At 43.8% G+C, this 15,329-nt stretch overlaps 1 protein-coding gene across 1 annotated transcript; it reads left to right on the forward strand.

Annotated features, from left to right (window-relative positions):
* The first annotated feature begins 668 nt into the window (after positions 1 to 668).
* LOC124292998 (putative nuclease HARBI1) lies at positions 669 to 1,590 on the forward strand. The gene is made up of 5 exons (XM_046731890.1): positions 669 to 755; positions 854 to 876; positions 968 to 1,071; positions 1,151 to 1,465; positions 1,508 to 1,590. The coding sequence occupies exons 1-5, from the start codon at positions 669 to 671 to the stop codon at positions 1,573 to 1,575; spliced, it is 597 nt and encodes a 198-aa protein (XP_046587846.1). The 3' UTR covers positions 1,576 to 1,590.
* The last annotated feature ends 13,739 nt before the right edge of the window (positions 1,591 to 15,329 follow it).

Here is a 15,329-nt window from a genome sequence, read left to right on the forward strand (position 1 = left end):
CAGGTGTTGGTCACCATTAAATTTTACGCTCAAGGTTGTTATCAACGGAGTGTCGGAACCAACAACAATTTAACATCAGCCAGTCATCAACAAGTCGTTGCCTGCATGCTGTTACCGAAGCAATCAACAGGCGCTTGCTTCGTAGATGGGTAAAATTTCCAACGACTGCCATCGATCGGCAGCAAGGAAGGGAAAAGTTTGCAACTGCTCCACAGCCATTTGAGGGTGCAATAGGCGCAATCGACTGTACGTTTGTACACATACTTGCCCCATCGGAACATGAGGAGGCATTCGTCAATCATCATGGCCGGCATTCTTTGAACGTGCAAGCAGTAAGTATGAATAGAAGAAATATGTCTCCTTAAACATCCATGATGCAGTTCTTCCAAATAAATTCTTTAAATTTTACAATTTTGCTTCAAATTTTATCATTGAAAATGATAAAAATAACAAGAAAAATTACAAATGAGAATTTCAAGTGAAATTGCCTAATTGTGTCATTCTTGTATAAGAATTTATTATAAATTTTAAAGGAATTTCTATTTTATTCCGTGCGTAACTGAATGTAATGTTTTGTCTTTCAACTTCTTTATTATTATTCTTGTTGCAGATTGTTGATCCAGATCTCACAATATTGAACATAAATCCACGACATCCAGGTGCTCGAAATGATGCGTACATATGGAGCACATCACCTATCCGGAGGGCTATGGAATTCCATTATAATCGAGGAGAACGAAGAACTTGGCCAATTGGTAAGTTGTGATGTCATACAGTGTATTTTGCATATATCTGAATGCTGCATAAGCGGCCGAAAAATTGAAAAAAATTTATTTTCAATGACTGTGCTTAGGGTTTTGACCAAGCGGAGTTGTTGTAAAATATTGTCACTCGACTGCGCATAGGGTATTGGCCGAGCGCGGTCGATGTCGAAAAATATGACCGCGAAAATATGGTCTTGACCAAGCGCAGTCAGAGCCACAATACTAACACTACATCGACTGCGCTTGGTTAACACCTTAAGCGCAGTCAAAGTGAAAATATTTTTCACTGTTCAGCAAAGCAGCATAGGTTCAATTTGAGTTTTATATACATAATATGCATATTATATTTAGTCTACTTTTTTCTAAATCAATACATTTTCCATCAGGTGATGCTGGATATCCGTTGGAGCCTTGGCTGTTAACACCTCTGGCCAATTTTCCTGAAGATACGCGACAACATCAATATACACAACAACTATGTAAGGCTAGAAGCGTCGTCGAGCGGTTTTTTGGAGTTTTTAAATCTGTATGGAGATGCTTGTCATACCAGCGAGTCTTGATGTACGAACCAGCGTTCGCAGCGAAAATTGTTAATGCGTGTGCAGTACTGCACAACATGAGAGTGCAACTACGATTAAACAATGAAGATGACGAACAACTAGCACCGATAGCTCATCCCGTAGAGAATGATGTTGATCCGATGGATCAAGATGAAGAATACAACAGACGAGGACCACGCGCTTTGGCTCAACGAATTCAACAACAAATTATGAGAGAAAGATTTCCCAACTTCCGTGATGCGGAAAAATAGAATACAGAATATGGAATGATGTTTATGGTTAAATTGCCAACAAGTATAATGTTTAAAAGTGATGAGAGAAATTAACGACAACAGAGTCAGGGCGGTGTTACGCCCCGACGTACCGCCTTGGCGTACCTTTTTCAAAATTCTATTTCATTTCATTTCTTTAATTTCTTCAATGCACAGATATTATTTCATCAAAATCTCATATTCTAATAACGGCGAGTTCCACCCCTCCTGGAAAAAGTCACGTAGAGACCAACAATGATCCCTAGTATAAGGTTCAACTTTCTTCTATTCAACTGGTACCAAGAACGGAAATGAGGGACTACTGAATTAGCATCAGTAGCGCTCAGTCTGGAAATATCCCTCTTTTTAAGTTCAAATTATAATCAATAATCGCGCTAATTCGTCAAATTTGAGCATCCAGTTATTCTGTTAGCTGCAAAAGACTCACTATCTTCTACGTTTCCATCTTTTCTGTGCTTTACTAAATCTCATCATTTCGAGAATAGACATTTTTATGCCATTCCATTTTCCATAATTAAATTGAGTTCGGCCCTGATTCAACCGAATCAGGTAATTTTAAGTGCTAATAATAATAACTACATTAGAGTTTCAATAAATAATCGTTGGAATCATTTTTAACATGTATCAGAATCAGCAAATTGACACTTTCAACTATAGCTTTCGATAATAAGATATCATTCTAATCTATGAGACTATGGCGATATTACTTCTTGCTGGGGGCTCTGTCGGTGTAAGTCTTGTCAGTTTGCCCGTCTATCCGTCCAGTGCAGGCCGTCCGTCAGTTACGTTACGTCAGGTAGCCGTCCGTCAGTTACGTTACGTCAGGCAGCCGTCCGCGTTCTTACGTCGCAGGATTGTCTGTTGTTTCTGTAACATGGAGCATCACCCTGACAATGTTGTCGGTAGTGATGCCTCCCACGACCGTTTCCAGTCTCTGTCTCAGTTCTGTCCAGCGGTCACATTCAAAGAACGTGTGTTCCGCGTGTCGTCTCGTTCGTGTCCGCAGTACGTACAGTTGGGCGTCTGTACTCGGTCCAAGTTGTATCAGTACCGTCTAAAATAACCGTGGACCGTCAGGAGTTCTATGACGTGAAAATTCACACCCCCAAACCCCCTCTGGATCCACGGTCTCAGGTTCTTAATGAGTCGTCTCGTCCAATTTCCTGTCGTTTCTTTCGTCCACCGTTCCTGCTACGTCTGTATCGTCGCGTCTCTTTCCGTCGTTGCCGCGTCCCGCCGGGTCACGTCCGCGTCTCTTCCATAGACCCTCTTGCGCTCGAACGCGAAGAGGTCCACGGGAATCACGCCCGCCACCACCAGAACGGCCTGTGCTGAGACCGTCCGATGGGACCAAGCGATCCGCAACGCGCTTCCTCTCTGTACCGTCGTCATTGCGTGACAGTACTTCTCAGTCTTCAGGGAGTCTGCCCAGATCTCCGCACCGTAGAGGAGGATCGAGTTCACCGTCGACATCAAAAGTCTCCGTTTCCCCGGTCTCGGTGCGTTTGTGTTTGCTATCAGGCGGCTTACCGATGCTATCCTTTCAGCCGCCTTCTGAGCTGTTCGTTGTGTGTGAGGCCAGAAGGTCATCTTCGTATTCAGGGTTACCCCTAGGTACTTGACTTCCCCTCTGGTCTCGATCTCGTCCGTCCCGACCGTCATGCAGAGTGTGGTCGGTATTCGTCTTCTGGTGAGAAGCACCAGTTCTGTCGTTTCCGTCGCGAGTTGCAGTCCGTGGTCAGTCATCCACTGTCCGACTCGTTTCATTGTCTGTTTCAGTGCGTATTGTGCCAGATCTGGAGTGCGCTCGACTATCACTGCTGCCACGTCGTCAGCGTAAGCGATCAGGCGGACGCCGAGCGGGAGCTCCAGTCTGAGCAGGCTGTCATAGATCCCGTTCCAGAAGTCAGGTCCCAGTATGAAACCTTGAGCGACCCCGCCGACATCTGTTGCGTCACTTGACCTTCGGTCATTTCGTACGTCAGCCGTCTGTTCCGAGGTGGGATCCCGAAGTCGCCTCTTAGCGACTCTAGGATGTCCACCCACCTGGCCAAGTTGAAGGCGTTCTTGACGTCAAGTGTCACAAATGTCTGTCTGTCGACCGGAAGGAGTCAACCACCTCTTGGATCGCTCCAGTCGTTGATCGACCCTTCCGGAAGCCGAACTGCTGGTCCGAGAGGCCATCGCCGTCCTGTATCGCATCCGTGAGTCGTGGTAGCAGAAGCTGTTCGTACAGTTTCCCTGTTGTGTCCAGTAGGCTCAGCGGCCGGTAGGGCGACGGCGTGCTGGGGTCACCCTTACCCTTTGGGATAAGGACCAACTTCGCCACCTTCCACCGGTCGCTGAATGTCCCTGTCGTGAGGCACGTGTTGTAGAGGTCAAAAAGTGTCTCCGGCCTTAGGCTCGCCATTAGCCGAAGAACCTCCGCCGGTACCCCGTCCGGTCCTAGCGCATTACCACTCTTCATTGCTTTTGTCGCTCCGACGAGCTCCTCGGCGGTGAAGACGGGGGGCACCGCCGTCTCATCCTCGTTCGTCGCATCTGTACGCGTGGGATGCGTCGGAAACAGTCCGTCAACGATCCGTCGTGCGGTTTCAGCATCCTTCAGTTCTGGCGGGATTGGGGCCCCCAGTCTACCGGTCACAATCTTGTAACCGGCAATCCAGGGGTCGCGGTCCACCTCCTCGCAGAGCTTCTTCCAGCATCGCGTCTTGCTGCCTCTGATGGCGTACGTCAGTCGTTTTCGTTTAGTCTTGTACTCGACCTGAAGGGTTTCCCTCTCGGGTCTCCCGCCAGCCCTCGTAACCCGTCGTCGTTTTGCCAGGCAACTCTTCCTCAGCTCGACTATCTCGTTCGTCCACCAGTATTGTGGTGGCCTGTTATGTCCATACTGTCGTTTTGGCATTGTGCTATTGCACAGCCACGTCGTCAGTTTGGCCGTCTCGTCTGCTAGGCCTTCCACCCTTTGCCGGCCAGTCAGCTCTGGGGGGGACGTCGGTAATCGGGGCCAACGCTGCCGCCAGCTCCGCCGAGAACTTCGGTACGTCGAGTTTGTCCATGTTCCACCGCGGGGGGTGCTGGATCCTCGTCCGTGCCGTCCTTGTTTCTCCCGCCACTTCGAAGGCGATGTACTGATGATCGCTGGCCGTGTAGCCCTCAAGCACCCGCCACGGCTCTATCCGTGGCAGAATTCTGTCCGTCGTCATCGTTACGTCCGGGATGGAGTCTCCAAATCCCGACCGTCTGTACGTTGGTACGTCTCCTGTATTTGCCACCACTAGGTCCAACCTTGCGGCCATCTCCAGCAGCAGCCATCCGCGTCTGTTCGTTACCGTCATGCCTTACTCGACCGCCCTAGCGTTGAGGTTCCCCACGACCACGAGGTCCCCGGGCAGGTCCCTGAGTCCGTCCTTGAGAAGCGCAATCTGCGCCCGGAACTCCGCCGCGGCGCAGTTTAGGGTCAGGTAGACGCTGACGTAAGTGACAGCGCCCACCCTAGCCCAGACGTAGTCGTCCCCGACGCCACGAGCGGTTATCCGGGCTCGGGCAGCGCCCCTTACCCAGATAGCTGCTGTCTTGGTCTCGTTCGTGATCCAATCCTGCGTTTGTCGCATCCTGTACGGCTCGCACAGGATCAGAATGTCGGCGTTGTGTTCGTCTGCTATCTGTGGTAGTGGCATGTCTGCTGTCCTACTGCGGTTCAGGTTAACCTGAACCATCCTGTCCGTCTTTCGGCCTGCTTCCTGCACTTCTTTAGCGCAAGCCAGTACACCGCGCATCCCTTGGAGCCCGTGAGATGCGCCCCATCGCCGTGGCCCGCCTCGGCGCACAGTGGGCAGCCCGGTCTGTTCTTTTAGTCCGTGGCGTAGTGTCCCGTCTCACCACATTTCCTACAGCACTTCGCCCGGTCTGCATTTCTGCATTTTGCTTTTGTGTGCCCACATCCCAGGCACTTGTGGCATTTCGTCACCGTCAGTCGTGGTTGGACGCGGCACGCCACCCATCCAATCCCGATCCGTCCCCGGCCGAGTAGCGCTCCGGCTTCCTGCGATTCTCGGTCGCATACGGCCATAAACTGCTCGGCCCGGTTCGGACCGAAGATGTGGACCCCAATGTCCGCGTCTCGTCCCGTTTCTCGTCGCAGTGCCTGTATCACGTCGTTTCTGGTCGTGACACAGTCAAGATCTATGATCTTTAGTTGCACCCTGTAGGTCCGGGCCCTGACGTTGCCTGCGTCGCCGACTGCGTCCTGCAGGACGCGTCGGAAGTCGTCTCGTCCGTTGGCGTCTGTCTTTATCTTCAGAAGACACAGGCCATTCTTCGTCTTCCTGAGAGTCGTCACTTTAACGTGACTCTTCGCAGGATCGATCGTGGTCCGTATCTTCCTCACGATGTCGGAGTACGTCATGTCGTTCCCGGGTTTGACGAGCACAGCCGTCCCCTAGTGTTTGGCAGTCGCTCTGCGCCCTTCAGCCCCGGCGGTCGTATCCGTTGTCGCGTTCGCCCGATCTGTCCGCGTCTTCCGTTTCTTTTTTTCCTTTTTTTTCCTTGTCACAGTCTGCCAGTCAGCGACCGGTTTCGCAACCGCCGCCCTCTTCTGAGAGGATTCCGGAGTGGTTCCAGTCGCCTACCGTTTTCGTTTAGTCCGCGGAGTGTTTTGTGTCCGTTGTTCCGTCTCAACGTCCATCTCCGTCGTCTCGTTGTCCGTCTTGTGATCTTTCGTGACTGCTTTGGCGTGCCTGTTGAGCGCAACGTCGGCAGCCTCGACGATGGTCTCTATGCACAGTTTAACGGACACATTCATGTTTTTTTGGATGGTCGCTGCCTCGGCCATCCTTGTCGCTGTACTGTGAATCCGTAACAATATGTCCGTTACGTCCATATCGTCCGTGATTCGTGTTTCCGTGCCGATTGTGGATACAGCGGAAGCGCAACTCGCTCCGCTGCCCGTGCTCGACACGCTGTCCGTCCTGTTTTGTCATCGGTGTCCCAGTGTCGTCCTGTCCGCTGTTCCAGATTTCGTGTCCGCTGTCTCCGTTGCCGTCTTTGTCGCCTGGTCTTTGCACAATTTGCGGCCCTCAGAATCCATGCCGCTGCCATGAGCCACCGGGGCTTCCACCCGGTCGGAACCCAGGGTGGATTTCCTCTGTGCTGGGGCTACCACCTGAGGTATAACGTTGTTACCATTGTGCATCTCCATAAAAGTTCCTGAATGCTTAGGGTCTCTCGGGGGTGCGACTCCACGTACCGTGCCGGAACATAGCACGGCCCCTGAAGTCGCCTCGGGGGCCTTCCATCGGGCTTGTGCCGACTTCCCTCCCCTCCCACTTACTAGCGAACCCCGGGATCGTCACTTCCCGAGCGAACCGGGTTTTGACGCTCAATCCGCCTCCTGAGGCTGCCTCGGGGGCCATACATTGGGCTCGTGCCAACTTCAGTCCCCTTTGACTCACTCGATGTACACGGGGTCGTCACGTCCCGAACGAGAGATTTAACCCCCCCGCCACCCGCGGGTATTTTTATTATTATTATCATCATCATTATCGTTATCACCCTTACCCTCACCCTCACCCTTACCATTACCGGCACCGGCACCGGCATTGGCATTGGCATTGGCATTGGCATTGGCATTGGCATTGGCATTGGCATTGGCATTGGCATTATCATTGTCACTGTCATTATTATTATTATCATAATCATCATTATTATTATTATTTTCATATTACCGAGTATGGCACATGTGCGTATGAAGGAGATTGATGCGGAAATATTTGTATATTCAAATCTTCCATTGTAATTCGGAAAACACATACAAATCATGTCACATTAGGGTGTCCCTTAACAGGGGTGTTTTCGAATTTGTATGCTCCAGGGGCTCAAACGCTCCCAAATAGATAAAAAAAATCCTCTAAAAATTCCAGCTCCTGATAATAACTCTGAGATAGTCGGCTTTCCCACCAAGGTTTTTTATGGAAATAACATGTAAAAAATTTGTGTTGTTGTTTTAAATTGTGTACGTTAGTGACGAATTGATCTACAAGAATGAGAAGTACATATTTTTGTAGGAAATTCGACGGTATATAAAAAAGGTTTTTTACGATACCTCGCTAAGTCTACTGATTTGAAAGTTATTCGAGCTCAAAGTTTAATGTATATAAAATTATCCATATTATCGAGTATATTCAGAGGATTAGCAGTTGTATGATGAAATATATTGCATTTTTCTTGCAGGTTACTTTATTTCAGATCAAATAAAGTGATCACATTATGTTTAAACCTCAATAGATGTTAATTGAAAATCATATTTTACTGTTATCAATCGATACAGAGATTGATGCAACTCTAAAAGAATTGAAACTATCTTGTTTTATGTTAATATTGTGATAATTGATGTTTTTCGTAAAATAAGTAATTTCACACTTCAGCGTCATTTTCGAGTCGATAATTTATGCCATCTATTTATACAACTGCTAATCCTTTGAAGATACTCGATAATAATGATAATCTTATATAAATTAAACTTTGAGCTCGAATAACTTTTGAACCAGTAGATTAGGCAAAAAGAGACCCTTTTAATAGAGTGTCGAATTTCCTACAAAAATATGTAATTCTCATTATTGTAGGTCAATTCGTCACCAACGTACAAAATTTAAAAGAACAACACATATTTTTTACATGTTATTTCCATAAGAAACTTTGGCGGGAAAGCGGACTATCTTAGAGTTAATATTAGGAGATGAAATATTCAGAGGATTTCTTTTTATCGATTTGGAAGTGTTTGAGCCCCTGGGAGCATACAAATTCGAGAACACCCCTGTTAAGGGACACCCTAATGTCACATGTCTGTTTCATTTATCCAGCTATTGTGCGAAGTATCAAAACCCAACCACTTCACATAGAACTGATTCCCCCGTTTGCATAATACTTTCCCCACAAGGTAGCCGTTGAGGTATTTTAATTTGCTGAGCTCCTCCTCGTAGAAGCCTCCCTCGATCGGATGATCTTGATAAACGGTAAGTTTGTACGTCGGCGGATTGGTATTTTCCACCTCACTGACGGTGAATATTTCAGTCGTCCAATTGGGTGTATAGGCTTTTTCGAATACATTCTTGTACTTGCTGATTCGAACTAGATCGCCCGCACTGAATTTCCGCGCCCGATCACTTCGTTTGATTTGCCGAGGTTTGTACACGCTACGATACAGCTGTTTTTCATTCTCCATGCTAACATTCATCGGTTTCATCCGAATCGTGCGATGTTTGGTGTTGTTGTAGGACATCATTAAATCTTCCAAAATATCAATTCACTCGAACGATCCTTGGAGAGTAAACCGCTTTCACATTTTATTTGTCAATGTTGGATCAAAACGTTCGCATATCGACGCCTTCTAGTTGCTAAATGTCGAAAACATGTTGATATTGTGATGCTTCACGAGGGCTTTGAATTCGCTGTTGTAAAATTTTTTGCCCCGATCAACGTGTAGATGTGTAGGTATACGGCTCTGGGTCACTACAGATTTCATGGCAGCAGTAACATCTTTCCCACTCTTGGACTTCATCGTCACCGCCCACGCGTACTTGGAAAATATATCGATGATTGTTGGTAGGTATTTTTACAACACCTGCTCTGGAAGTTGACTTTTCGAGTGCTGTTTGTCATCCCCGGAATACACAATAATCGCATACTTAACTATATGTGTTTCATAAACGCACATGTTCGGTTAAGTATCAGATAACTGGATAGATTCCACCTGAACTAAACTACTATAAAAATATAACCACACTGGTACAGTCTGTATTAAACTCACTCTATTTTTTTCACTTCACTAGACACTACTACAGACGTTATCTGATGCCGTTTTAGTAATTTAAGTTTCATCGTTCATGTAACTACTCAAACACTATCCAATGCCGCTATAGTAATTTAAGTTTTATAATAATTGTATTTCTCTCAAATTCGACTTTCAGATCAGTTTTTGTGAGAAAAATATTGTATTCTACGTGTGGGATAAGTAGCAAATATGACAGTCGTGATTACGATATTCGCTGTAAGGTTTATGAGACATTCATATAAAGACTCGTAGCGACATCTACCGCGCTCGTCTACAATTTCATTTGGATCATCCCAGTAGACGTAATCAACATCTTGACCCTCGTTTCGCGCAATATTATAGTCGGGTAAGCCTTTACCCGATTTTTTCGGCGAGCTGACGTGGTGTGCAATGAAATTTTTATACTTTGCGCTTTTTATATTACCTTGAAGGCTTTCATCGGCTTGGTGTGGTTTCCGATGCGCATTCGTCGTCGTTAAAATTTTGATGTAATTATTCTTGTCCGCGTCATTTACAATCGATGCATGGGGTGATTTTTTTCAACAATAATTCAAGCAATCCTGGTGTTCTTTCATAACTTTCATCTTCCACAGTAATCAGATTATCAATAAAATTGATAGGCGTATCACCTGTCATGATACCGTTAGTCAACTTTCGAACACCGTATGTGGTATCTAAATCCCTCTTTTTGCTTGTGCTGGACATTTTCAAATATCACGCCATGGCATCCGTTGTTTTCTTGACCGGCGTACTTGTAGTAGAAATTTCACCAAACCTCAGTGTTTTATCATTTGCATCCATGAAATTCCCATCATCCATATCCTCATCCTCCTCATCATCATCGTCATCATCCCCGGTACTCTCGCCATCTTTTTCTTCTTCTCCTTTTTTCATTGTAACATCCGGTAGTTCCGTTCTAATTTCTTGTTTAATATGCTGCTGCTGCTGCTGCTGCTGCTGCTGCAGCTTCGAAGTATCCACGAGTTCTTGCAACGGCGTTATTAAAGGCTTGAATACCTCTCCCACAACTTGTTCGGTCGTGTCCTTGTTCATTTTGAGCATCCTGTGCTTCCAACGTATGACATCGCATGCTTTCGATATTTCACTCAATGTATCGCTATATTTACGAATCTTGACCCTCTCCATGTTGCCAGCTTGATTGTCGCAATGAAACTGTGCGAGTTTATGTAAGTTTATGCTCATAAAGCAGTTAAACCCCTTTCTATATTGCCCGCCATTGATTTCGCTATCCTTTTCAATTACGGTAAAACTCTAATTGTCGTCATTCGAGCATGCCGAGCACAAGTCTTTAAATTGCTGATACGTCATATCCGCGTTCACATGATCGTTGTAGATATGTTTCAGATTCATATCATCCTGCCGAAATAGCACCAATAAGTTTGCATTGTCACGCACTAGGTGTTTTGGAATGCGCGCATACGTTTGACTTGGATAAAAGCTATCGATATCGCGATGCCTGCCCATGCTACAGTCTGCTCTGATATCATCTTGCTTTTCACAGGCCACATCGTCGAAAATCAGAACATTGTTTGGGCGAGCATCTTCTGCAGAGGTTTCGGTAACTTTTGCAAAAATTGATACTTTGGCTGCATGAGAGATTTCGAATAGACCCAGACATTTTCGAATCGCAATCCATTGCCGTGGGTGATGAGTTAGAGAAGAGCGTTAGCTTTACCACAATTGGATAGCCCGGAAAAAATTGCTCTTGCAATATTTGGTAGCAATTTCCCATGACGTTTTTCTATCTTTCCCTTTCCACGCCGAACCATTCTATCGAAATTCGCGATAGGTAGTTTATTGGGCTGATCTTGAAATCGCAGGATGCTTCGTTAGCATGACAACTTAGATGACGATATATAAATTTTTCCTTTCATAGAAGTCACGTTGGTTGTTGCTCGACTATGAGGACGTGCACACGAAAAAAACGCGGTGGTAGTTTGTTAAACAAAAAAAAAAAAAATTTTTTTGTTGTTCTTGACAGTTAAATAAATAAATCGTTCTGAGGAGGGCACATATCCGGGTCGAAACGTTAACTAAAAATACGTTTACTTAATTGACCGATCACCAAGATTCTATAATAGATTATATACGAAGTCGAGAATTCTCATTCATCAGTTTAAAATTGGATTACTTCTGAGAACATGGGCTTTATTCATAACATCAAGCTTACACACGGGAAAGCTACAGCTGATTACTTACGCCGTTGGATCCGGACAGCTGAAAAAATGTCGAGGATGAAGAACCACAGGATCTTCCTTCTTCGATGTAAGAAACAAGTAATAATGCCCAAACATTTAAATTTCTCAAAGACTACCTTTGATAGTATTAATTTTAACTTGTCAAGATCAAGAACCAAAGCCAAACAACTTACAACTTATTTCCGAATATCGCTACTGAATTTAGAAATCAATGATGTTCATACACATATTATCAACTCTGAAAAGATATTGATTAACCTAGCAGAACAAATCAACCATAAACTAGGGAGTACTTCAGGAAATAAGTTCTTTGAATCCCAACATCGGATGCTAAACAATAAATTCATTGCTATCAAAAATCGCAATATCAATAAATTCACCAACTTACTTGCTCAAAAAAAATCTTCTAACAAACACAAAGATTCGTATTCAATTGGAAAAAATAATTGGTTAATAAATCTAACTGACACTCCTATTCCTGAAAATGTTACTGAAATAGTACAACTTGGTCACAAATTTGGACGTCCATACAACAATCGCGATCTTCCGGTCTTCAACCTCAATTCCGATTTTGAAGAAAAAATTACGAGTTATTCTACTGAGTCGAGAAATCAAGTTAGATCCGATTTCACTAACCGAGTTCTTGTTTTCCCAAAGTACCCCAAAAACAATATCAATAATTCAGTCACTGACAAAAAAATTCGTGACACCATGACTTTAAAAGCTGATAAAGGCAATACGTCGGTAGCTATGCATAGAAACTCTTATAACAACAAAATGAGGCAGCAGCTTTCTGACACGAACACCTACAGAATTGCTAAATATGACCTGTGTAACTCCCTACAAACTAGGGTGAACAAACTCACGTTCAATTGGTTTACCTCCAAACTAATAAACAAAAACTTACATAGAAGCATTTCGACTTACAATAGTGTCCCCTCACGCGCATATGGGCTACCTAAAATTCACAAAGAGGAAGTCCCACTAAGAATTATCGTCTCATTTGTCAATAGCCCGACCTATGCCTTAGCCAAGATGATTAATTCATGGCTCACCACTAATATCACACCTCCCACCTCTAGAGTTAAAGATAGCTTTTCCTTAGTTGACACAATAAAAACATTGATTATCCCGGACAACTATACTCTAATATCGCTAGATGTAATATCTCTTTTTACCAACGTTTCGACAGATCTTACATTACGCGCAGTAAACAACCGTTGGGCTTCTCTTGAAAATAAGATCCCAATTCCTCTTATTGAACTAGATAAAGCTTTAAAAATATGTTTTGATTCTGCAATATTCAAATTTAACAACGATACGTATGCACAACAATTCGGGTTGCCCATGGGATCTCCTCTCTCCCCAATCTTGTCAGACCTTGTCATGGAAGACTTGGAAACGTCTTGCATTAACAATCTTGATTTTGATTTACCGTTCTATTTTCGATATGTTGATGATGTTCTTACTGCTGTTCCTAAAGAAAAAATAGATCACACTCTTAATATTTTTAACCGATATCATCCACGATTACAATTTACTATCGAAATAGAAGAAAATAACGCCATCAATTTCTTAGATGTATTGCTGATACACAACAACAATAATATCAAAACAGATTGGTTCCACAAAAAAACCTGGTCTCAAAGACATCTGAATTTTAATTCTCACCACCCAATGTCCTACAAAATAGGCACCATCATTAACCTAGTTGACCGAGCCATCAAACTTTCTAGTACAGAGTTCCAGGAAAAAAACCTGTCGCTCATATACAATGTACTAAGATGGAATGATTATCCTCATGGCCTATTACACAAACATATTAATAAGAGACGCACCTACATCAACAACTTACCTGACAATAATATTTACTCTGCTCCCGCAGACAATAACAATAGACCTGCTACTACATATATCCCCATCCCATATGTATCTGGTCTCTTTGAGTCACTGAACCGCCTATTTGCCAAACATAATGTCAAGTTTGTTGGAAAAAATTCAAAAGATTTACAATTAGTTTTTGATACGGGAAAAGATAAGATCCCCATTGGCAAACGATCCAATGTTGTGTATAAAATACCTTGCAATGATTGCAACCAAGTTTATATAGGACAAACTGGCCGCCACCTTAACACCAGAATCAAAGAACATCAACGCAATGTACATGAGATTGAAGAACGTCACACCGCTCTAACAAAAAACAGTATCAATAAACAACATACTTTTAACTACGACAATACAAACATCCTTTGTGAAGAACGCAATTATTATAAAAGACTATTACTAGAAATGTGCAACATTGTAGATCACACCAATTCCGTTAATCTTAGACAAGATGTTGAACATTTAAGTAATGTTTACAAACCTCCAATCTCCGCCCACACAACAAATATTGTTTAACCTTAACTAGATACAACAAAATTTTTGTCCCCATAACACAGTTTTTCTACATAATTTTTTTCACAAAATATATTTTGTTTTTCTGTATAATTGTTTATATTAGGTTCACCTTCACTCTGGATCATATTTGTTTCTCCCATCAGTCGTTATTCACCTGTTGACCCAATCGATTCAACCAACAATAATTTTTGTTAGACATGTGGAACATAGTCATAAAGAGCCTACCTCCACTTCTTGGACACTTTGCAAATTAATTTTACTGCTAAAAAGACCTTCTTTAAAAACCTTTTAACACAATGACATACTGACTGTGAAGAAACATAGTTCTTTAATCTTTTTAATTAATGACTTCCAACTATTTACTCCTACATGTAAAATAACTAGAAGATTGACATTTACTACCGTCACTCAAAGAACATTGTCTCCACTAATTGTAAATTGTGAATTCGACTACATCTTAGTCCACTTACTTATAAAAAAAGGTAAATAACACTTTAAGCCATTCTTTTTTCAATTAATCAAATTTTTCTCACTAACCAATAATATATAATAGCCCTAAGAGTATTACATCTACAATATTCAATGTCTGATTGTACTTCTAGTATTATTATGTGTAAAAAAAAAAAAAAATTTTTTTGTTGTTCTTGACAGTTAAATAAATAAATCGTTCTGAGGAAGGCCCATATCCGGGTCGAAACGTTAACTAAAAATACGTTTACTTAATTGACCGATCACCAAGATTCTATAATAGATAGTTTGTTAAATAAAATCATCAATCATTTCCCAGTTGAATTGCACGTACCAGGGTATCAGTACTGCGGACCTAGAACGAAATCAACAAAGAGGTTGGCTCGTGGAGATTTAGGGATCAATCCACTGGATGCTGCGTGTAAAGACCACCAGATTGCATACGCAAAGAATCGCGATGTCGCAGCGAGAAATCTTGCCGACAAAGCGCTCGCAGAAAAGGCGAGGAATCGCTTCTTGACCCAGGACGCTAGTGTGGGTGAAAAGGCGGTAGCCTGGGGAGTCACCAACACCATGAAAGCTAAATCTAAACTCGGAATGGGCTTAGCTGCGAAGCGGTCGAAACTTGAAGCGGCTGCGAAGAAGAAATCTATAAAAGGTGAGAAGAGTAAACAGCGGAAGAGAACGGTGAATCTCAAATCCATCATCACAGCAGCAAAGGCGGCCGTGCGACCGGGTTATGAAGCCGTTGAGTCGGCTTTGTCGGGTGCTTGTGTGGCTGCGCGTGGGACTGGGAAGAATTTTCGTATGCCTCG

This window comes from Neodiprion lecontei, chromosome 2 (assembly GCF_021901455.1).
Source record: "Neodiprion lecontei isolate iyNeoLeco1 chromosome 2, iyNeoLeco1.1, whole genome shotgun sequence".
NCBI classification, from domain to species: Eukaryota; Metazoa; Arthropoda; class Insecta; order Hymenoptera; family Diprionidae; genus Neodiprion; species Neodiprion lecontei.

What these genes read in the sequence shown, in the direction of transcription:
- LOC124292998 (XM_046731890.1), top strand. Translation starts at nt 669, where the DNA reads ATGATGCGTACATATGGAGCACATCACCTATCCGGAGGGCTATGGAAT. An exon ending in ACGAAGAACTTGGCCAATTG is followed by an intron (nt 756 to 853) that starts GTAAGTTGTGAT and finishes GACTGTGCTTAG; the next exon opens with GGTTTTGACCAAGCGGAGTT. An exon ending in AGAGAATGATGTTGATCCGA is followed by an intron (nt 1,466 to 1,507) that starts TGGATCAAGATG and finishes GACCACGCGCTT; the next exon opens with TGGCTCAACGAATTCAACAA.